We start from the raw sequence: 22,909 nt of genomic DNA on the forward strand, positions 1-22,909 counted from the left end.
AGGTCCTGAGTTCAATTCCTAGAAACCACATGGTGGCTCACAACCACCTGTAATAAGATCTGATGCCCTCTTCTGGGGTGTCTGAAGACAGCGACAGTGTACTCACATATATAAAATTATCTTTAAAAAAAAACCTAGACAATATTTTTAAATGAAAGAAGGCATTCCATGTTCATAGATTAGAAGATGACAATACTGTCCAAACATACCTACAGATTCAACAGTGCCCTGATCAAAATTTTCCTGCCCTAATTTACAATCTGTCTTAAAATTTACATGGAACTATAAGGACTCAGAAGAGCTGAAATGATCTTGAGGAGGAAAAAGAGATCCAAAGACTTTGCGAGTTCAAAGAGTACTACAAGGCCCCAGGGATAATGAGCTCGCAGTGAAAGGACAGACTCAGTGGCCAGCAGTCTAGAGATGATCACATTTACAGTCAACAGTAAGGGTGGAGAGGCGAGTTAGTGGAAGAATTGTCTCCTTAACAAATGGCTCTAGAACAACAGGAACTCCACACGCAAAAGAATAAATTTGGACCTTGCCTTCATAAAAGCAAATAAAAGTTAACGCATAATGGAGTTATGAGTCCTAAGTTTACCAGTTAACATCACAAAGCTCTTAGTACAATAAATGAAAGGAATAAGTCTTCTCTGTGTTGATTAGGCAATGGTTTCCAGATACAAAGCCAACAAAAACTCAGCCTTTGTATTTCAAGGGGCACTGCTGGAGAAAAACCATTACTATTACTCTGCTGTAGAAGCACAGTAACGAAATGACCCCTAATAACATGCTGCTCTTCCACAGATCAGAGGTCACCCACCCTCATCAGAGAAGCCTCTTGTAGTACGTGGTAGTTAATATGGAGACCCACAACTGGACGATGTGCAGAGGGTGAGAGCTTTTGGAGTGCTTAGCCCTGAAGGGGAAGTCTTTATGAAACTCACCCTCTCAGGGTGAAGGGGTCTAAGCAGAGGAGGAGGGAAAAGATTCTAAGAGCCAGGAAACAGCAGAGACGGCCAGGGCAGTGTCAACCAGACACAACAGGTCTGACACACATGTCACAGCACACACAAGACCTGCACACACTGAAACTATCAGAGTCCCATCATGGAGGGGAGGGAGGGAACACAAAAGCTCACTCCTAACAAAGGCTCTCTGCACCTGATAGCTACCGGGTACAGGAGAAATCGGTTTTCTTCAGGGGAATGGAAGTGAGTGTCTTCGTCGTGCCTAAAGGCAGGCCTCACGCTCAGGAGACGCTGGCTACCACAAACCGGGGTCCATGGTCTGGTTTGTTTTAAGTGGAAGGAAGGACAGGAAGTTGTGTGGGTAGAGGTGGGGATCTGGGAGAAGCTGGGAGAGGCGAAAGGTTATAATTAAAGCACAATTACATCATTTTTTAAAGGAAAAAAGAAAGTTAAAGATAGCACAGACTGAGGTGAGATATTTACAGACCATACCTTGGCAAAATAATCTATAGCTAAAAATGTAAACAAACAAAACTACTGCAGCTCAGTAGAAAACAGAGGAGCAACAACCTCAGTAGACCTCTCTTTAAAAAGACAATAAATGGCAAAAAGTGTGACAAGTGCTCAGGGCCATCCGTCACTGGGGAGACACAGACAAAACTCAGAGTGGATATGGATGATCTCACATCATGGTCGTGTCAGAAGGGGATGGAGGGGGTGACTCAGTGGTTAAGTGTGCGTGGTGCTCCTGCAGAAGACCACGTGTGACTCCCAGAACACTCATCCACAACCTCATACAACTCCAGTGCCAGAGGATCCGATGCCCTCTTCTGGCTTCTGTGGGAACTGCACTCACTCACACGTACAACTCACGCTCAGACACATACATATACCCATAATTTACAAAATAGGTTTAAAATGTTTGAATGACAGATATTAACAAAGGTCGACAATGATCTGGAGGAAACAGTCTCTGCACAGGTCAAACCCTTTGGAAACAGTGTTGGTTCCTCACAAGGGTAAGCTCAGAGCTATCCCAAGACCCTGTAATGCTAGCATGCACTTTCCAGTAGGAACACAAGCATTGAAAATGCATGCTTGCCCCAAATCTGTGTAGGTTACAGCAGCATGATTTTCAGCTATTAAAAAATGATACACACTCTAACACCTAAGAACCTTGAAAGCGTGCTAAGTGAAAGAAGACAAGACTCAAAACACTTATTATAAATTTAATTTATATAAAATTTCTGGAATAGACAAATCCATAGAGACAGAATACATAGCAGTTAACTATGAGTGCTGAGTGGGCTGGGAGTCAATTGATATCTAATGAGTATAAGTTTCTTCTGACAGGTGATAAAATTTTCTAAAATCATCTGGTAATGGTTACACAACTCTAAATATACTAAAAACTGCATTATTTATTTTAATGGTTAGATTTTTATGGTAAAAATATGTGAATTATATATCAATAAATTTGTTAGGAACAAACGAACAAAAAATCGTCTCACTGAGATGCCCCAGGGGGTAAAGGTGCTCGCACACGGTCCTGACAACTTGAGACATGCTGTCTGTCAGACCCCACATGATGTCAGAGAGGATCAACTTCTGAGTTGTCCTCCAACCTCCATGTGCACACAAATAAGCACACATACTCACACAAACACACACAAAATGTTTTCTAAGCTACACAGAGTATTCTGCAGAGATTGCACAACAGAGATAACTGAGGCAATGTGGCACAGGCATGCTTTGTGTGTGACACAGGGCTGCCCACGTGGAGGTGGCTAGCCCTCAGTGAAGGAAGGCAGGCACGCAGGTCATGCCGGTCAGCTTTTTGTTGCTGTGTCACACACCCGAGGAAACCAGCTTCAAGGATGGGAGGTTTCTTCCAGCCACAGAAACAGAGGTTTGCTCAGGGTCACCTGGTTCCGTTGTGTGGCCTGTTCTGAGCTATGACGCCAAGGAGGAAGGCCAAGGTGTATCCTTCAGAGCATTCCCCCAGTTAGGCCCACTTTCCATTCTCTCCCAACATAGTTCCGCCAGCTGGGGCCCAAGCCTTCAATGCATGAGCCCAGGAGGGCATCCAAATTCACATCTGAACACAAATCCAGCTGTTCTAGAACAATCTAGAAATCCCTCTCTTTTGACACAGACTCCCTATTTCTGGGAACGTTATGATGGGAACCATGAGGAACAAACACAAAGGCCTTGCTAGGAGGGTGCACTCTACTGTCTTAGTCATAATGGTGAGAAGCTAAAACAAGAGACATGTCCAAAGTAGAGGCCTAAGTGACACCTTGCCCACACAAGGAAAAAAAACTTGGGTAGCTCCCCAAACTGCCAAAATCATCTATTGTTGGGAAAGGTGTTCAAGCACTCCCATAAGGTGGAAATATACGAGTCATGGAGCAGAGTATGTTATAAAATTTCATTCTTATAGAAAAACCCAAACTCATGAATGGCAAGTACACAGGGGACCTGGGAGGACACTGACGGATTGCCAATGCTATGCCTCTGGGGAAATGGAGTGTCCACGTCCTCTCCATTTGTCTACACACTGGGTATACAATACACATACTCTTTGTCTACACTGTGGGGAAGGGACAGCCGGAAGCACCACTCCTGGCCCCCGTTAGACCTTTAACCCAGGGAAGTGTACAAGAGGGCAAAGCCTTCACTCATCCGTAGATGTGAAGATGCTGAAGGGATGAGGAGGCAGCCATCGGAGTCACCTGCTGCTCTGCTCCTAAGCCCTGGCACACTAAGGTGACACTACATAAAGACCCTTCGCTTGACCTGCATTTGTATGTTTCAAAGCATCTTCTCTTTGTCTCCTTTGATGTTCTCCATACTTTTGTAGGGATTAAATTTCTTACAAGTCACAGAATAGAATCAGAATAAAACAGCTGAGTGTCTGACATCAGGTCTTATGCACACTACAGGATCACAGATTCTGGATCCATGAGCCTCACCTAGAATCTCGGCTCTGCACTGGCCAGGTGCCTCAGCTTCTTTGCGGGAGTGACAACCCTATAATACTAGAGAGTTCCTAGGATGAGTGTATTCCCACAGGTCTGTCACTCTCCACACTGGCCAATCCGAGGGAGCTGCGATTGTTGCAAAGGTTTCTGCAAACAGACTGACACTGGATCTCCCAAACCCTGAGGTCAGACAGATGTACCTTCCTCCTTGAGAACTCTCTGCAATGCACGCTACCTCCTCCATTCTTCCAAACTGCTCATCCCCAGGAAGACCACAGTGACCCTGTCACAGAGCAGCCACCCAGCCCCTCCCTGTTTTGCCTGTCGGGGAGTAGTAGTAGTATTTGCGGACTCTCGCTCAGAAGAGTTACCACTGCGGACGCCTGTCAAGGGCATTTGCCCAGTGGGCCACCCCTCTTCACAGGCTGTGCTCCATGTGGTTGCAACGCATGCATCGTAGTGACTCTGTAGGGTGGGAGTGCCACCCTGCCAGCGCCAGCGAGACTCACGGAGCACCCTTGAGTCACAAACCCAAGAGAAATGAAACCTAGATGCTCCACTTATCCCAATCAACAGGAACCAGCAGGAGGGCAGGCAACCAGAGAATCAGAGAGAAAGGATCCAAGTCTTTGTCCTGAATCTGGATGACAGGGAGGTATACTTGGGCTGGGTATCCTTTCATCTAAAGAAATCTTCGTAGAATTTCAGAGGGGGCTTCAGCCTGAGCTGAGGTCAGTGTGTATGTTCAAGGCAGGAGCTGTGGTCCAAGTCCAGAGAGCCCTGTGTAATGAAGCATTAGCTGCTGGCTTTGGATCGTACCACCTCTTCCAGCTTTGTGCACAGAGCATACCTGTGCGTTCACCCGCTCAGCAGGCAGTCGGAGTGGGCAGAGGCATGGTGGGCCGTTCCTACCACTTCTCCACCTGCCCCCTGCAGCTACGGCACCTGTCTAACCAATCCAAGAGCCGTCCTCAGATTCTCTACTGCCCTTGCCACCCCTACGGAGTCTCTACCAGCAAATAGGAGCAGACTCTAAAAAAAAAGAAGTGCTGATGGTTTGTCCTGGGGCTGAAGCTACTAGCTAAACAAAGGAGCCGTCTGGCCAAGCCTCTAGCCCACGGCCTAGAGAGAACAGATGCTTCAGGCACAGATACGGTCAGCCTGGGACCAACTCCACCACACCTACATTCTCTCAGCAGTCAAAACAGAGCCTCAACCATGACCTGAGAGCATCAAGAAGCCTGTCTCCACTCCGAAGGAAATCAGGGCAGCTGCCTGGCAACACTATTCCAGGAGGGGAAAATAAGCATTGAAGGGAAATTCCCTCCCCAAGTCACACAGCTGGGATGTCATCTCTTCCCGAGCAGGGAGCTGTTAGAATTTGCCCTAAGGAAAAAGAGTGAATACTCTTTGATTGCTTTGTTTTCTTTTGAATTGAGTGAGAGAAAAATCCTAAATAAAGACACATGTTTCCTTGGTGGTCTCAACATGCCATCTTTTTAGAGCATGGTAATATTCGAGTCACCACTGCCCACTCCATAAAAATCCCAACTCAGTGTGTCCTTAACCTTTTTCAAGAGCACCCATGTGCCCAGAACTAAGGAAAGTGTGGTGAAAAGTTAGCAATGCCTGATGGGCAATGCCAGTCATGAGGGACCATCTCACCTCCAGGGTGAATGCCAGTCATCTGCAGATCACTCAGAAATGTTGCCTTGGCTGGCTCTGTCCTGGGGGAAGGCCCCTCAAACACAACAATCCAGGAGCTTCTCTCTTTGTTGACAGACACCCAGGTCTGCCTACAGGTTGATGACACTGTGAAGTGTGTGGGTGTGTGAAGACACTGTGCTTTCAAGCTGAGACTGGGTAAGACGTGAACCCTTTTAGACATGGCTTCTGTTTACACTGTGGCTCCTGAGCTTTGCGGAAACTGGCAGACTTGTGAAAGCCTGGTCCCAAAGCTCTCCTGACCTTGCACAGCAAAGTTCCCTCTCTCACACTCCACCTTACAAACAGGCACCTGCTGCACAGTGGGTGCTCAGGGGAAGGCACGGGGCTGGTTAGCTTTAAGCAGTGAGGCAGGTGAAAAGCACTAAGGCACTCTGCAGAGGTGAGCACGCCCATAATGAGTTGGCACCTCCTCACTGCTATTCCTCTTCACACACTGCCAAGCAGAGAGGTCTGTGAACTCTGCGGTCTGTGGAGAAAGCTAGCTAGCATCACAGGATGGCTCCTGGAAGGCAACACCCCTACTTGCTTCGTAGGGGATTTCAGAGCAGAGGAGCCCAGCTAGGGGCTCCAGCCCACGCCTGAGAAAGGGTTGTATGGGGCTATGGCAATGCCTGCCTCTTAAGACCCATTCAGAGCCTGCCCCACATGTGGCCCATACATATACAGCCACCAAACTAGAAAAGATGGATGAAGCAAAGAAGTGCAGGCCGACAGGAACCAGATGTAGATCTCTCCTGAGAGACAGCCAGATTACGGCAAATACATAGGCGAATGCCAGCAGCAATCCACTGAACTGAGAACAGGACCCCCGTTGAGGGAATCAGAGAAAGAACTGGAAGAGCTCTAATTGGCTCGAGACCCCATATGAACAACAATGCCAACCAACCAGAGCTTCCAAGGACTAAGCCACTACCTAAAGACTATACATGGACTGACCCTGGACTCTGACCCCATAGGTAGCAATGAATATCCTAGTAAGAGCACCAGTGGAAGGGGAAGCCCTGGGTCCTGCTAAGACTGAACCCCAAGTGAACGTGATAGTTGGGGGGAGGGCGGTAGTGGGGGGAGGATGGGGAGGGGAACACCAATAGAGAAGGGAAGGGGGAGGGATTAGGGGGATGTTGGCCAGGAAACCAGGAAAGAGAATAACAATTGAAATGTAAATAAGAAATACCCAAGTTAATAAAGATTGAAAAAAAAAAAAGAAAGAAAGAAAGAAAGAAACTTTTCTTGAACTGACTGCAATCCCCACGAAAGGCCTTCTGTGATGAAGTCATTATTTCAGGCTTTTCCACATCAGTCCTGGGCAAGTCTACTGAGGTTGAGAGTACTCATCCAAGTCCTGGACCCAGGCAACCCTGCTTTCCTTCTCTAGCTGCCCTGAGCACTGGGCACTCCCCTTTCCTAAGCAGCTTTCCAGGCCTCATCATCAGATGAGCTGACTCTAGAGGTAGCCCTCCAATGACCAAGAAGGAGCAGTGAATTCCTGCAAGAAAGCCAGTCTCTCCCTTGCCCCTAACTGGATGCCCCTTAGGTTGTCAGGAGCATCCACTTGGGGTCAAGTCCAAGGGAAACCTCAGCACAAAAACAAGCGACATTTGCTTCTCTGCCAGACGCTGTGCTGAGTGCTTTACGTGTTTCCCACTCCCAACTCATTACTGTCATCCTCTACAGTGAGAGGACACCGTCCTTGCCTGTAAGCCTTGGAGCAGGATCCTCCAAGAACCTACGAACCGAAGCACAGGAGAGGAGCTGATGAGGGCCTACAGAGTTCCTCAGCAGAGTGTGTTCTCTATCTGGGACAGATGCCACGAAGCTAAGGGGAAAAGCTTCTCATCCAAACAATCTCCTTGGGGAAGAAACACTGTAAGAGCTGGAGGGTGATGGAGTCTGCTGTGAGCTGTGTCTCTTAGGAATGTCAGAAGCTACACCATCAAGTCTCACCAACATGCCTGCCTAGACACAAGCAGGTCAAGGATGACTCCAACAGACACGTCAAAGCAGATGGAGAAACGACACAAGGCCTCGACCTACACAAAGAGCTACAGGCAGTCAAGGAATGCTGAGAATGGAAGAACCGTCTTCCTCAGAGACGAGCACAGCGACTGGCTATCCAATACCAGATGATCAGCCCCGAAACATACACACAAGGAACATCATACAGATAGAACAGGTAATATTTAGCAATCATCTATCTATCTATCTACTATCTATCTACTATCTATCTATCTATCTATCTATCTATCTATCTATCTATCTATCTATGATAGTGATATATCAACAACCAATGGGAAAAGAGGCCATGAGTGTGAAAGAAAGCAAGGAGGTAAATGAGATGGTTGAGAGGGTGGAAAGAGAAGGGAGAAATGACAGAATTGTATTATAATCTTGAAAATAAAAATGTCAAAAAAAGAAAGGAAGGAAGGAGTAAAGGGAGGGAGGGAGGAAGGGAGGGAGGGAGGGAGAGAGGAGAGATGGCTCGGTTGAATATTGGCCAGCCTGAGTTCCCTGCACCACTGGAGGGAAGGCACTCATCTCTGAGCTCAAATCGTGGCTCAAGCTCTTCCTAGCTGAGGACCCTGGGAAGTTTTCTAGCCTCCTGGCCCAGTTTCCTCCTCTGTAAAACAGAAGGCAATGGCCAGCCTCATAGAGCCTTGCCAACACTGAGTAAGATTTAAAATTACTCTGTACATTTCACAGATTAGCTTCCAAGGACTGTGCCCGTTACACTGAGAGTGCACCGTCAAGAGCAGCAGCATCTTCTCCCACCCCACAGAGACACTTAGGCGATTAGATGAACCCAGCAGAACTGGGTGAGGACATCAAGCCTGTCCCAAATCTCTTAAGTAGACCTCGGGCTGGGGCCCTGTTCAGTTCTGGAAAGGATGAGTCAGACAGGCTGGACCACAGACAGCCTACATCTCAGCAGTATGCCTGTGGCCTGCTCCCTGCCCCTATGCCAGCCACAGTCAGGTGCAATGTGTACCTAGGACGGCAGGAGGCTAGAAGCAGAGAGGCTGCCCATTTATGAATGTCATAGCCTTGGGAAGCCCAGCTGTGAGTGTCCGTCCATCTGGAAGCATTCCTGGACTTACCAGCCCAGAGGACCTTCTCCTGCCTCTGAAAGGTGCTATGCCCTCAGCCTTTCGCATGGGCTTCTTGCCTGGGCTGCCATGAGAGCATCATTATCGAATACCGTGGAGGTGCCAGATGCCATAGCAAGTGCTTTCTGTACATTATGTGGCCTCCTCCTCATATCCACATGGCAGATATGACAGAATAGGGATCAGCAGCTTGGCGACAGCACGGGCAGACAGTGTATGTACAGCCTTCCTTCCTTCTTCCTTCTCATGGGACGACATCCACTCACACCAGACTGCGAGCTGCTTCATGGCAGCAGAGCCACACTGTCTCTGTCCCTGGGCTGGAGACCCTTCAGAGGACTGTTACAGACGGCTACATTAGTCAGCTGGCCTTAGTTAACCAAAATGTAACGCTAACAATAAAAATATGGTGGGCCAGATATGACCTGAGTTCCTGTACCTGCTGTGCAGCAGCTTAATTACCAAACACTTCACTGCATGCTTGGCATAGTGTCGAGAGACCTCACCGAAATGTGAACACCACAGAACTGGGGCTCTGAGGAAACGAGACCTTATGGGCTCGTGCAGTAAGACTGACCCTGGGACCCTGCTGGGAATAGCCAGGTTAATCACCAGCCAGGAGCACAGGGGTCAAACAGGAGCCGGGGGTGAGGCACGCGTCCTCACCTTTGGTGGCGTAGGCTTCAGCAATCATCCGCAGCCTGTAGGGAGGCACAGCCATCAGTGGGAGGTCGTCGAGGCCCACCCGGGCGTAGATATTCAGGGCTTCCTTATAATCTCCTTCCACGTAATTCAGCTTGGCCATGACCAGATTGGACTCTTGTAGGAATTCTGACTAGAAGGAAAAAGACAGAAAGAAGTTTCTACAATATTATCTGCAGTGTTCCCAGGAGTCCTGCCATAGGCTGCAGGTCGACCCTACAGAGTCTCTCGGAAAACTTTCACAGGAATGCTCACAGCACTGTTAGTCACGATAGCCCCAGAGGGCGAACGACCCCGGCATCGATCAAACATGAACTCATGAACTAGCCACAAAGTTATTACTGTCACGATAAGGAAAAAGTGGGTTACTGATACATGCTACTACATGGACAAACACTTAAAACATACCAAGTGAAAAAGAAGCCACAAAAGGCCATATGGTGTAGTGACTCCCATTGGTCAGCAAAGTCCAGAAGTGCTGGATCTATAGCGTCACGACTGTGAGACTGGGCCTGAGGCTGGCATCAGAGAATGGGGGGGGTGGGGGGAGTAACTACTAAGGTTTAAGGGTACTTTTTCTTTTTTGAGGTATTGAAAGAAACTGAGAACTGCTGGTGGTGATGCTGCATGATGTCATGAATACATTAAACGCCGTCTTTTAACTGCACTTTGAATGGGCAGTTGGCTCATTATGAGACTCTGATCTTAATAAAGCTATGAGAAAGCAAGACCCTACAGCTCCTGACAGACCTGTGCTGGACCAAGGGGGAAGAGAGGCTTCCAGAGTAAAGTAAAAATGTGAACACTGGCTGTAGAGACCTGTGGAGGTGTCTGACATCCTGGTGGGTCCACCCAACTCGGCGGAGCCAAACTCAAGCCAGAACCCAAGCCACACACGGCCAAGACTTCCAAAGGCAGGAGGGACCTTTCCCAGGACGCCAATCCTGCCTGGGAGGCTGAGGTGACAGACCAGGATCTTTTTCTTGTGGCCGAGAGCTGTGGTGGCTAAGGGATCACCCACATCTCCATACCAACCTCATCTTCTGCCTGTCTCCCTACACCCCATCAGCCAAAGGGAGAGGAAGCACCCAGTTACCTAGATAAGGAAACACCCATGTCCTCTCCCAGGCCGTGTCCTTGAACTCTAAGGCTAAATAGACGAGTACCTAGAAACACACGTAACCTGTAGCATTAGTGGGTTGAATGACTAGACACTCATGAGCACATGAGCAGAGCAGCTGTGCCAGTCAGGGTGGCTTCCAGACGACCCTCAGAAGGGAGCAAAGGCACCAGGCTGCCTGGAGAAGATGTGAGGGTGAGTAGTGAGGGCCCAAAGGACATGCACCTGTGTAAGAATTCAGACGCCATGGACGAGAGCAGACTGGAGAAGGGAGAAAAGGCTAACTAAGACCCTGTGGTGGTTTGAATATGCTTGGTCAAGGGAGTGGCACTATTAGGAAGTGTAGCCTTGTTGGAGTAGCTGTGTCACTGTGGGTGTGGGCTTTAAGACCCTCCTAGCTGCCTGGAAGCCAGTTTTTCTCCTGTTTGCCTTCAGATAAAGATGTAGAACTCTCAGCTCATCCTGCACCTTGCCTGCCTGGATGCTGCCATGTTTCTGCCTTGATGATAATGGACTGAACCTCTGAACCTGTAAGCCAGCCCCAATTAAATGCTATCCTTATAAGAGTTGTCTTGGTTATAGTATCTGTTCACAGCAGTAAAACACTAAGACAGCTCCCCACCAAAAGGGCACTCCACCATCAGAAAGGTTTACTACAGAATCCTCTGGAACTTGTGTTTGGGAAGATGAGTTTTTGATGTACCACCCACTGCCCCTGAGCTACACACCTACAAACGGTAAAATGAGAAACAATTTTTTATACTACATGTATTTGCCACAAGAAATGCACAGCTTTTAAAAAGGAAACTGAAGGGCCATCTGACCAGCTTGGATAAAATGATAAGACCAGAGACTGAGGAGAGAGCCTGGGAGCACCCTGCTGGCTGAGCCCATCTACAGCACAGGGAGAAGAGCCTGAGGAACAGAGCCACTGCAGTTTTCGGGTCCTCTGACTTCTGGCCCAGGTCCCTCGGCTGCATAGCTGGCTGCTCTGCTCTCTGTACATCTTCAGTCAGTGGAGACACTACATCTATGGCCAAGGAAAGAAGCTTCCCTTTAGCCAGTGGGAACCGAGAGCACACCTAAGCAAACTGCGCGCAACTCTAGAACATTCCTTATTAAGTCAGGGGAAGGTAAAAACCACAGCAGCTGGAGGAAAGCTCCAGCAGACAGAACATATCAGTAAAGAACGCGCGTACTGTGGTACAGTTTAGAGAACGCCCACACTTGAGCCTCAGGACAATCCTGTGAAATAGGAAGTTCAGAGAGGCGAAGGCCCTTTCCAAGGTCACATGGCTTTCAGAGCCAGAACTGGAACTAACTCTGGGATTCCAGCGTGAAGTTCAACAAGTTTACGTGAACTGGGTTGCCGGGGATGGAGAGCTGAGACTGAAATAAACGGCTACCTTTCCCAGAAGTGAAGGAAGGGGGTTAGGAAAAGAAACGGCTAGACATCTCCTCTTAATCTGCAGTCACAGCGTCACTCCTCCAAGACTCTGGGTCTGTTTGGCTGCCATCACTGCTGCAGGGACCCACCATTCCTTCTGCTGCTGCCTCACACGCACCGGCGTCACCGGGAGCCCAGGAAACGATGCCAGGGAGACCAGTGTACCCTAACTGTGAGCTGAGGCCCAGCATGGCCCATGAGCTGGCAAGCGAAGACAGCTTTTAGGGCTCCAGCGCAGGTACAAGTCCTTGACTATCTGGGCTTCCTATGAGACAAAAAAGCCCTTGAGCTGGCCTCCAGAGCCATGTGGGGCAATAAACATATACAGACTGTTCCTTCTGAGACGCTTGAGAGCCATGACATGGAAGCCTTGTGCCAGCATTGTCCAAGGCCTGTTGCAGCTGAGCACAGGTAGCCAGATGACAGAAGAGCTCAGAACACAGCTCACAGCTTGAAGCAGCCAGAGCTGGGAAGGTCTAAAGAGACCATCTCAGAGAGCCCACTCCACGTCTACTGAGGAGGAAAGGACTTCCCAAGGTCACACAGTAAGTTAATAGGAAGCACAAGTTTCCAATTTAGAATTCAAATATATATATGGCCTCAGGACTGGAGAGATTGCTTAGTGGTAAAGATCATCTGTTGCTCCTGCCAGGACTCAGGTTCGATTCCGGTGTGTGCTCATAACCAACCAGAACTCCAGTTCCAGGGGCTCTGATACTCTCCTCTGGACTCTGAGGGCACTGAACACACATATGTTACAGACATACATGTGCTAAAGCACTCATACACATAAAACAAAACCCTTTAAAAGAAAAGTAAAAAAGAATAAGGCCCCTCTGGCACTGAGGGTAGGACGGGCCACATAGACAAGTGTAAAGTCCAAGAGGATTCTGGGACGGGAAGGAAACTTATCAGATAAAAGGAAAAAAGAAATCATAGCCTAAGTTCCCCAGAAACTGCTGTCCTCAGTGGAAAACACATTCCAGGAAGAGCAGAGCATCAGGTGGATAGGCTGGAGCTGTGGTGCCGCGAGCTGTGGTGCTGTGAGCTGTGTCAGACCTAGGATCACCCAGGAGACGAGCCTCTAGGCACACTGTGGGGCTTGTACTTAGCATGGTGCGGGATTAGTTAAGGTGGGGTCTTACGCTGTATAAAATGGGGAAGGGAAAGCAGACTTAGCACAAGCATCCTCGGCTTTCTGCTTCCTGACTGTGGATGCCCCAGCTGCCTCACACTCCTGCTGCCTTGGCTTCTCCGCCATGATGGAAAATACCTTCTCCCTTGAGTTACTTTTTGTTGGGGTATTTTATCACACCACCAGGAAAAGAAACTAATACACTGGGATCAGTATCAGAAAGAAGCAAGGGCTGGACTCCAGGGCTGGAGGAGGGGCAGGACAAGCAAGGAGATAGCCAGCCTCCCTGAAAGGAGGAGCCATGGTGAAAGAGCTGACGGAGCTCTACAGGCCAGAAACACAATGGATGCAGGGGCAGCATGGCCTGGCCCGGGGGAGTGAAGGGGCTGCCAAGGATCAGGGAGGCTGCTGGCTCCTCCCACAATGTGGCAACACCGGGATTATTGACCACACAATTTAAGTATGATTTGAATAGGAAGCTATATATGAGTGTTGAGTTATAATTAATAATGAGACTTTGTTTCGAGTACCTGGGGAGAAATGATCCCCTCAATCTGATGGACGTGTTATTGCGGACTCTCATCAGAGAATCCTACTAGGTTGGGGACCCCACAGGCCAGCCAGTCAAGCATGATGTACGATCATGCAAGGCGTGTGGCTGCAGAAGACAACCGCAACACTGCTCATGCGTGCTTGCCACACTGTCCCTGGGAGAGGACGGCAGGACCCCTTACCATCCCTTCTCGGTCCCAGAGTCACACAGTACCTTGAGGTTTCCTCGGTCCAGAGCAGCAGTCAGATGCTTGCGCACTTCGGTCAGCTGGGGTCTGGGGCCCCGGGGACTGGCTCCCTGACGAAGGGGCTTCTCCTTCAAGTGCTGCTCCAGTTTCGACTCCCCTAGGAGCAGCTCAGCCATGTCATCTGCAGAACCCAGGAAGACGATAAACGGAGTGAGAAACGGTCTGTGTGCTGGGAAGTCCCAAGTACCTCATACCCTGCATGCTCCAAGCTTCCGGGTTTCTGGTGAGGCTCTTCTGGAACCTTAGAGCCTAAGACTGGGTCTATGTGAGAGACTGCTCCTTAGCAGGGAACATCCCAGCAGTGTTGGCTCAAGCACTCAGTCATTCCTTTGCCACATAGTTACTGACTCCAAGATGACCACATATCAATTCGGAAATGTAAGATCAGAAAGGAGAAAAACAATTCTCCTGTGATAGTAAAACATGTTGATCTTATGAAGCACACACGAAATCCACTGTTATCTATTTCCAAGGGAAGGAAGGGCAGTGAACGCCTGCTCTGCCAACGTCTATGTGGTGAGAATGCACAGTGAGCTGTGGGAACATCTTCCTGACAGGTCTCCGAGCTCTGTGACAGCAACCGGAACTGAGTCTCTGCAAACCACACCACATGGCCCTGCCGGAGGACAGCTCACGGAGCACAGACAGGCGTTGAAGAGTTAGAATCTCCAAGCCATGCCGCTGGTTAATTTGCATTAAAAAGAGACGAGGAACCGCTCTTTGGAACCCACACATCTAGACTGTTCTGGATGAACCCAGAACAACTCATACACCAGCCTGACTGTGGTGTGTCTGTCTGTTATAGACAGACACAGGAAACTACAAACACACAGTCAGTTTGCGAAGGTCTAGAAGGTCTACAAGGACTCTCTTTTTGAGAGGGTCTAGGAGACCTCAGCTGGGTCTACTGGTTATAATCAACCTTCAGGTTGATTTTTGGTCAACATTCTGGTCACAGAATGGAGAACAGCTTTGCCTATATTGCATAAATTTACAAATGAAACAGTCACCATAGGGGATCCATTAGGATCTGGTGGTCAGCCCAGCAGAGGCCCAGTGCGCCTCACTTTGCACCAGTCACACTCTGCAGGAGCCACAAGCCTCAGGACGGTCTCAATGATGAGACTAGAGTGCCAGGGAGAGTCAGCCAAGCCCACAACACGGTGTAAGAATTCCTTAGAAGTTTGTAAATAAAACAACTTTCTGGTAACACAGGAAGCCAGGTGGCCTGCAGCAGCCCCCAGTGTCAGAAGAGAAGGAAATGATGTCTGCAGAGGAGCCAGGGACACAAGGTAGCTGGCACAGATGGCAACAGCTAAAACACCAGGAGGGGAGGGAAGAACAGGCAGCAGGGAACGCTGTTGTCACAGCGTTCTAGAGCCAAAGTGCACTTCACAAGGACAGCATGTCTCAACCGAAGCTGGCCGCATTACAAGTGGTCAGTAGCTGCCCGTGGCTAGTGGCTGTCATATTGGGCAAGATGTGACCACTGTGAAAGTGTTCCTACTATTCATCTCTACATAACTCCATAAACTATAACTCCATAAAGATGCCTAAAAAAATTATTAGCTGGATGTTAGAGCAACAACATGTAGGATATATTTACATGTTTATCTTTATAGCTTGAATTATGTACACCGAACAGAATCTCTTGTTTATTAGTTTGTTTTTAAACAGAATCCCCCTGCATAAGCTGTCCTGAAATCTGTGATCCATTTACTCAGCTTCCACAGCTAGGGTCATAGGAGTGTTGGTGTGCATCGGGCTAGGCAGAGCTCAGTGGTTTTTACTTTAGATTTTTTTCTTGTTTTTGTTTTGTTTTGTTTGGCTGTTTTTAAAAACAGGGTCTTACTATATAACCCTGGCTGGATATATGTCACTATATAGACCAAGTTAGTCTTGTCTGGAACTCAAACTCACAAAGAGCTGCCTGCCTCTGCTTCAAGAGTGCTAGAATTAACAGGCATAAACTACCATGCCTGGGCCCAAATCATTTTATATTACTTATGGGGAAAAATATAACTTTCTCTTAAAAGCTACAAGTTTTGATGTCAGGATATTTATTAACCATAATAAAAAGAGGTAATTATTGATCATTAATCTATGCTAACCCTTTCTGCATACTTTGTTTTCATTACTGAGAAGCAAATTCTGAGCCTCAAGCACACTGAACGAGAGTTCTACCACTGAAGCCCTGTGTATTTTAAGGAGTTGGGAGTGGGGGTTGAGAGAGAGGATCTGATAAGCCCTAGATTTGATCTCAGCCCTAATTCCCGAAGGCACATTCTAAGACAGCATCCAGTGCCCCACGCTGATGGCTCCTCCCATGGCTTTCCCACAGCCCCACCCATCTGCCTGCCTCCTTGCTACAGGGCCTGAGGCACAATTCTCAGACCCACAACAGCAGATGAGGACCCAGCTCCCTGTTCTCACCACACGACCTCTGACAGCATCAATCCTCCATTTGTAAAAGGGAAGCCACACCACAGGGAGAGAGCAGGGTCAGGAATGGGATGGCACACTCTGTACCAGAGCCAAGGACAAAAAGGACAGGGAACAAAGTGGAGAAGAGAGCAGGTAGGTTACAGTGTCCTAATATCTGTCAAAGAAGAAATAGGCTTCCACTGACAGGTACTTTATGATTATACCGCGCCAACAGAGCTTATGGTCTGACTTTAATTTAGCATGCTACCAAAACCACTCCTGAATGGTTTTTACTCTCTAGGTTCCCTTTTAATCCACCAAGCAAATTATGTTTTCTTTGTCCTCTTAGAAAAAGAGGTGGGGGGCAAGTTTCCTGTCCCTCATTCTTCCAGGCAGGATAACAGAGAATTAGACATCAAGCGCTCTTACCAAAATAGCAGTCAGAAACAAGATGGCCCTAACACTGGAGGAGTCCTGGGTGGCTGGATGCATGCTTCATGGACTCTGCCTATACCTGCCAGGATCCCATGGGTCCCCAGTTCACAATCTACCAGCGAGAAAAGATGCAGACAGCATTAAAACAGCTCTGAGTGCCAGAGGTATCTGGCTACACGCTGGGACAATGAGGCAAGAAGGAAGAAGGAACCCCAAGCCATGGAAATATTAACTTCAGATGGATTAAAGAATTAAGTAGAAAGAAGAGAGGATCAAACAGACTTTCACTTCCCCAAGGGTGGAGCTATGGAGACAGAGTTTCTCCCTCTGCCTTGGTCACAAAAGCAATAAAGAAGACGGGAAACAGGCAGCACAGAGTCCCTGAGAGCCAGCTAACAGATACAGGGTTACCTTCAATTTCCACTTGGGACTTGGGAATGGGGGCCTGCCCTTTGAACTCTGCCCACAAAAACCTTAGATCCTTCCTGCTCCTGCAAGTACCCCCCAGGCACAGGGGAAAGCACAGGCAGGGTCTCCGGCTCACAGGGAGCAGCCACCCTGCAAAGTGGTCAGACCTGCAGCTTCCCGGACAGAGAAGCCCAAGCAGCAGCAGGTGGAAGAGAGTCTTGGGCTTAGGCAGCCTGGGACCAGGATCCAGCCTTCCTTACTGTACAGGCTGAGGATTCACCTGCTCTCTGAGTGAGCATCGGTTTCCTCAGCTGCAACTGTAAGGCTCACACAGAGATGCAACGCAGACAGCACAGAGCAGGTGCTAAGCAACACTAGCTCCTAGGACTGATCTCTTCTTTCATGAAGGGCCTACTACATCCCAGAATAGTAATACTGGAGGCTGAAAGCACTCTTCGTCCACTCCTTGTGCACCCGGGGTCTGCAGCATTATCAGAGTAAAGAAACTGGATCCTGCTGACTAACAGCCCAGCCATTCCAGGCTCTTACTAAGCACAAGGCCATGTGCCAACCAATTCCTAAAAGCAACATTAAGATGTTGAGACTATCACCATTGCCACCTCACACAGAAAACAGGCAGGAGAGACAAAGCAGCATGCCCAAGGCCACAGGCAGCTTATCCTGGAGCTGGGGTCTGAACCGGGCAGCTCCTGATACCATTTCTCCACCATGCCAGGCACACACCGTCTGGACCTAGGCGTTAGACGTGCTCCACCCCAAACCACTCAGGCCGTAGGCTGCAGTTTCTGACTGGACAGGTGGTTTGGGAATTCCCTTCCTGCACCGTCTGTTTGGACTCTTGGAAAATCAAGAGTGAGGAGTGGGTGTGAGGGGCCTGAGTCGGGCTGGTTGAGTATTCCAGTAACTGAAACAGAGCTAAAGCCAGGGGGAGCCCACGAGCAGGACCCTGGCAGAAGAGGGCAGACAGTAGCCTCAGAGGACCCAGGACCCTGGTTCAGCTCTAGACAGAGAACCCACAAGTCCTATAGCCACCATGGCTCATGCCTGCAGCGCCTGTCTCTTCGGTCCCTCAGGGAGGATCGGGAGGGCTGAAGCCTTCACCTTCCTCATAGCAGCTCCCTGGTAGGATAAGCAGCTGCTAGGCATAGACTGGATACTGAAATTATGTCAGGTTTCTCCTCTGTTTTGTGGAGTCCTTGACACCAGCACAAAACTCTCAACCACTCAGTTCAGAGGTCATTTAGCTCTATTCAAACCATTCCTGTCATGGCTGTGACCCAAGAGGGAAAAAGCAAGGCTCTATTCAAGAAGAGCTGGTTCTGCAGCCTGCCCTTTGTCACACAGATAAGACAGCAGGGTTCCTGCTTCTCCGGTGCCATGTTGATCCCGCCCCCAACTTATCTGGCTTTTCTCCAGTGACATGTAATGGCATTTCAGTACCTGTGATTCCCCTAGCTCCTAAGTGTTCTGATAAGACACAAACAAGTAGTATTGACAGGAATATAGATTGGCAGGAGTACCCCCGGGGCCATTTAGCTAATTCTATATAGTAGTTTATAGACTTGTATCCTCCGACTCAGGAGTCCCAGGTCTAGGAGCTCTTCCCATAGATCTTTACATTTTTGAGCACAAATGCATAATAAAGAGACGACTTCCTATACACAGCCCTGCCTGAAATGGTAAAGGACAGAAAACAATACGTCAGGGACTTGTTTGATGAATTCTGACGTGCCCAATGCAAAAGAAGGTATCCATTAAACAAACTAAACAGATGGGATTATTTAAACCATCTGTGTCACCTAAATATATGAATGCCCTTTGTCTCCAACAGGATAGTGTAAGCTGCGATAGACAAAGAAGCTTAGAAAGAGGAGGACTCACTCCCTCTTCCGGCTGGCTATCTGTGGTTATCAGTGGAGTTTCTTGGGCCCATGTTGATCTGGATTAGGCCAGGCCACTGGAGGCCACAGGAAAGACAATGGCGTTATCTGAGCCACACTCCACACGTGAGAGCCCATCCAAGAGCAGCAGGCACCAGGCCCAGCCCTGTGGCCACAGTCTGCTGCTGTAAGGCACTGCACTTTGAGCCAGTTTGTTACAAAGTAATAGCCAATAATCTCAAAGACAGAGGGTTAAGAAAGCAAAATACAAAAGAGGGTGAATAGAAGGGCATTATTGTGTAGAAGGAGGAGGAGGCAGAGAGGGAGGAGGAGAAGGAAGGAGGAAGAAGAGGAAGAAAGAGGAGGAGGAGAAGTAAGAGAAGGAAGGAGAAGGAAGAAGAGGAAGAAAAAGGAGGAAGAGAGGAAAGAGGAGAAGGAAGGAGGAGAAGGAAAAAGGAAGGATGAGGATGAGGAGGAAGAAGAGGAGGGGAAGGAGGAAGAGGAGAAGGAGAAGGAAGAGAGGAAGGAGGAGGAAAGGTGAGGAGGAGGAGAAAGGAGGGGAAGGAGGAAGAAGAGGAGAAAGAGAAGGAATGGAGACTAGAGATACGGCTCAGTGGGGAAAGCACTTGCCATGCAAGCCTAACATCCTGAGTTCACTTGCAGGGATCCATGGAAAGGTGGGAGAAGAAAACAGACCCCACAAAGCTGTCCCTTACCTTCCCACGAATGCTATGGCATATGCATGCCCCTCGTTCCAGTAAATAGCGTTTACGTTATACATGCGGACGGGCTACTTTGAGATGCCCATATAAAGTCCTGAGAGTGGCTGTGTTGGTGAAAGGCTGTGACAGTATGGAACGGACATTCATCTTTCACTACAGAAGACCCCTCATTTACAACGGTAAAACTTAGTAAGTTTATAATAGTGTAAAATAGAACCAATACTCTAGATTGTGAATATGTTTTCCAAGTCTACTACTAATATAGAAGGAACTCCCTCAAAATGTTTGGGTGGCTTTCAGTCACCCTGCAAGCACATCGCCCCGGTGTGCACCTAGGTTGTGTTGGATGACTTTTCTCTAACTGTAAGCTAATCTAAGTGCTCTCAGGCTAAGCTGAGTCTATTAAATGCTAACACTATCTTCAACTTTCACAGGGTGTGGTGGCTCAATTTCTGTCAATGTCACTAAAAATCACCCAGGAGACACACCTCTGCAGATATGCATGAGGGAATCTGACAGAGGTGTGAAACTACTCTACCAGATTTAACAGGAAGAAAGGCCAACCCTGAGTGTGGGCAGCACCAGCTTATAGTCTGGGGTCCTAGCCCAAATAATAAAAGGGGCAAGAGGAAACGACCTGCAGAAGGCCAGCATTCATCTCTCTCTACAGCCCAGCTGTGAGCAGTGCCCACAGTCACAGCCACAAGCTGCTCCTGCCACCATGCCTGCCCCACCACGGGGGGCTGTGTCGAGCCAGAATAGGCCTTTTCCCTCACAAACTGAGTCTTGTCAGGCATGAGGTTACAGCAATGACAACAGTGACTGATGAAGAGCTTATCAGGACGTAATGCCAGTGCCGGGGACACCCATATACTCTCGAATTATTTGATCTTTACTACAGTGTGCATTCCTTTGCCGTATAAAACATTAACGGTTTTCTATTGGTTTATACATGCATCACAGTACACACAAAAGAACAGTTTCCTAGACTTGGTTCTCTCTGTCCACCATGGATGTGCTGGGGATAAATACAGAGTATCAAGCCTACCAACACTTGCCTTACTCTCCTAGCCATCTCAGCAGCCCTGAACCAGTGCTGTAGTGTGCCCTGAACCTCGGGTGCTGCTCTTGGCCATCCACAGAGGAGTTCACATGACGTCAATCACCCTCTAAGAGTCTGGTGGAAAGTAATGTGGCTATGATCACTCATTCCTGAGGACCCACGCCCTCTCCCTGGGCCATTAGCCTCTCTCACACACATGCTCCATGCACTCAGCATCCTCCAGAGGCCTTGGTCCTTAGTCTCACCTGGAGTCTGGACACACTGGACTTCCTACCTCTTTTATAGAATCCCAGAGTGGTGGTTTGAATAAAAATGGCCCCCAAGGGCTCATAGGGAGTGGCACTATAGGAGGTGTGGCCTTGTTGGAGTAGACAGGGTTTTGTTGAAGGAAATGTGTCACTAGGGACAGGCTTTGAAGCCAGGTATAGTGTGGTATTCCCTTCCTGCTGCCTGCCCACCTGGATGTAGAACTCTCAGCCTCTCTCCAGCACGTCTGACTGCACACTGCCATGCTTCTCGCCATGATGACAATAGGCTAACCCTCTGAAACTGTAAGTCAGCCCCAATTAGATGTCTTTCTTCATAACATTTGCTGTGGTCAGGGTGTCTCCTCACAGCAATAGAACAGGAAGACAACCAGTGCACTTTAAGATACACTTCAGGGCTTCTTAGGGCAGCTTCCCCCAGCTCCCCCAGCAAATCCTCACAGACCTACCCAGTCTCCTGGCATCACCATTTTGTCAGGGTCTGCCAGCTCCCAACTGCTGCTATGACCAAGAGTGAAACATCCACCCTCAGAGAGCTCACACCCTAGTTAGGGATGATAAATTGGAAAGGGGCCTGGAATGCTAGGATACAGAGAATTTAGTAAGGTGAGGTGACAGTGAGTGGCTTGTATCTTCCTCAGACTGACTGGTCCAGCCAGGGGAAGACTCTCCAAGGAGACCGACAACAGAGTCAGGACAACAGCGTCAGGAATGCAAAGACCAGTGGGAAGGCCATTCCAGAGAGGGGAGGTGTCAGGTAGCAAGGTCTAGGACTAGCAAGAAAGCTATGCCGTCCTTCAGGCCTGGTGAGTGCAAAAGTCTTGGAAGTTTGTGAGTAGTGGATGACGTGCTCGGACGTGAGTTTCCAAAAACTCCCTCCATCTGTGTGGCAAGTGGACTCAGTGAGGAGGAAACAGGAATAGATTATTCAGGTGAGAAGAGACAGCAAGTGAAGAAAGTGGGACCACAATCCAGAAGCGAAACAAACCAGGCGTGCTCCTGACTATACTGGGAACATGGCCCCAAACGTCCCCTGCCACGCAGGTGTGAATGTACTGTCTGTGTCACAGGAGACTCTGCACATGTGACTATGTGAAGGACCCGGAGATGGAAGAATTACCCTGAATTGTGTGAGTGAGGCCCGCGTTCAGGGGATGTGGCTACAGGGCAGAGAGACGAGCGGCTACGCTGTTCACTCTACAGATGGAGAAGCGCGTTGGAGCCACACAACATACACAAGCTACAGAACGCAGGCAGAGGAGGGGTGCATCCATGGGTAGAGCTCCGGAAGGATGGCTTGATTGACCCTCGAGTTAACACTTGGATGACCCTCGATTAACCACTAAGCCCACGTTCTGACTCTTCGCCTCCGTAATGCTAAGAGGATGCAACTGTGGGGTAATTTGTTACAGCACCCACTGGAAGCTATCTGATACATAGCCTATGAAAAGGAGAGGGATTAAAGACAAATCTACTGCAGACCTCTCGGTGGGCAGTGGCACCAGAATACCTTTTACAGAAGTAGAAGTATGGTGCCAAGTTCAACCTGCGATGACATTTGGTTTCCAAGTCAAGTCCAGATCAAAGCTAAAGGAGACTGAGGGGAAAGGCCCAGGAAGGAAAACCAGGCATATCTGCTACTGAAACCAAAATGAGACTTGTGGGAAAATCATTCCAGAGAGAAGTCTCAGCAGGAGCC

The 22,909-nt window shown here is 48.7% G+C and overlaps 1 protein-coding gene across 10 annotated transcripts in view; it reads right to left on the reverse strand.

Moving 5' to 3' along the window:
- Ttc7b (tetratricopeptide repeat domain 7B) overlaps window positions 1-22,909 on the reverse strand; it is a 212,798-nt gene that overhangs the window by 176,282 nt on the left and 13,607 nt on the right. For 6 of the 10 annotated variants that reach the window (NM_001108719.3, NM_001401373.1, NM_001401371.1 and 3 more), the window contains 2 exon segments: window positions 9,454-9,622; window positions 13,958-14,112. In NM_001108719.3, coding sequence (NP_001102189.2) covers window positions 9,454-9,622; window positions 13,958-14,112 — 324 coding nt within the window. 10 annotated transcript variants of the gene reach the window in all.

The sequence above is a fragment of the Rattus norvegicus genome, chromosome 6, assembly GCF_021556685.1.
Source record: "Rattus norvegicus strain SHRSP/BbbUtx chromosome 6, alternate assembly SHRSP_T2T, whole genome shotgun sequence".
NCBI classification, from domain to species: domain Eukaryota; kingdom Metazoa; phylum Chordata; class Mammalia; order Rodentia; family Muridae; genus Rattus; species Rattus norvegicus.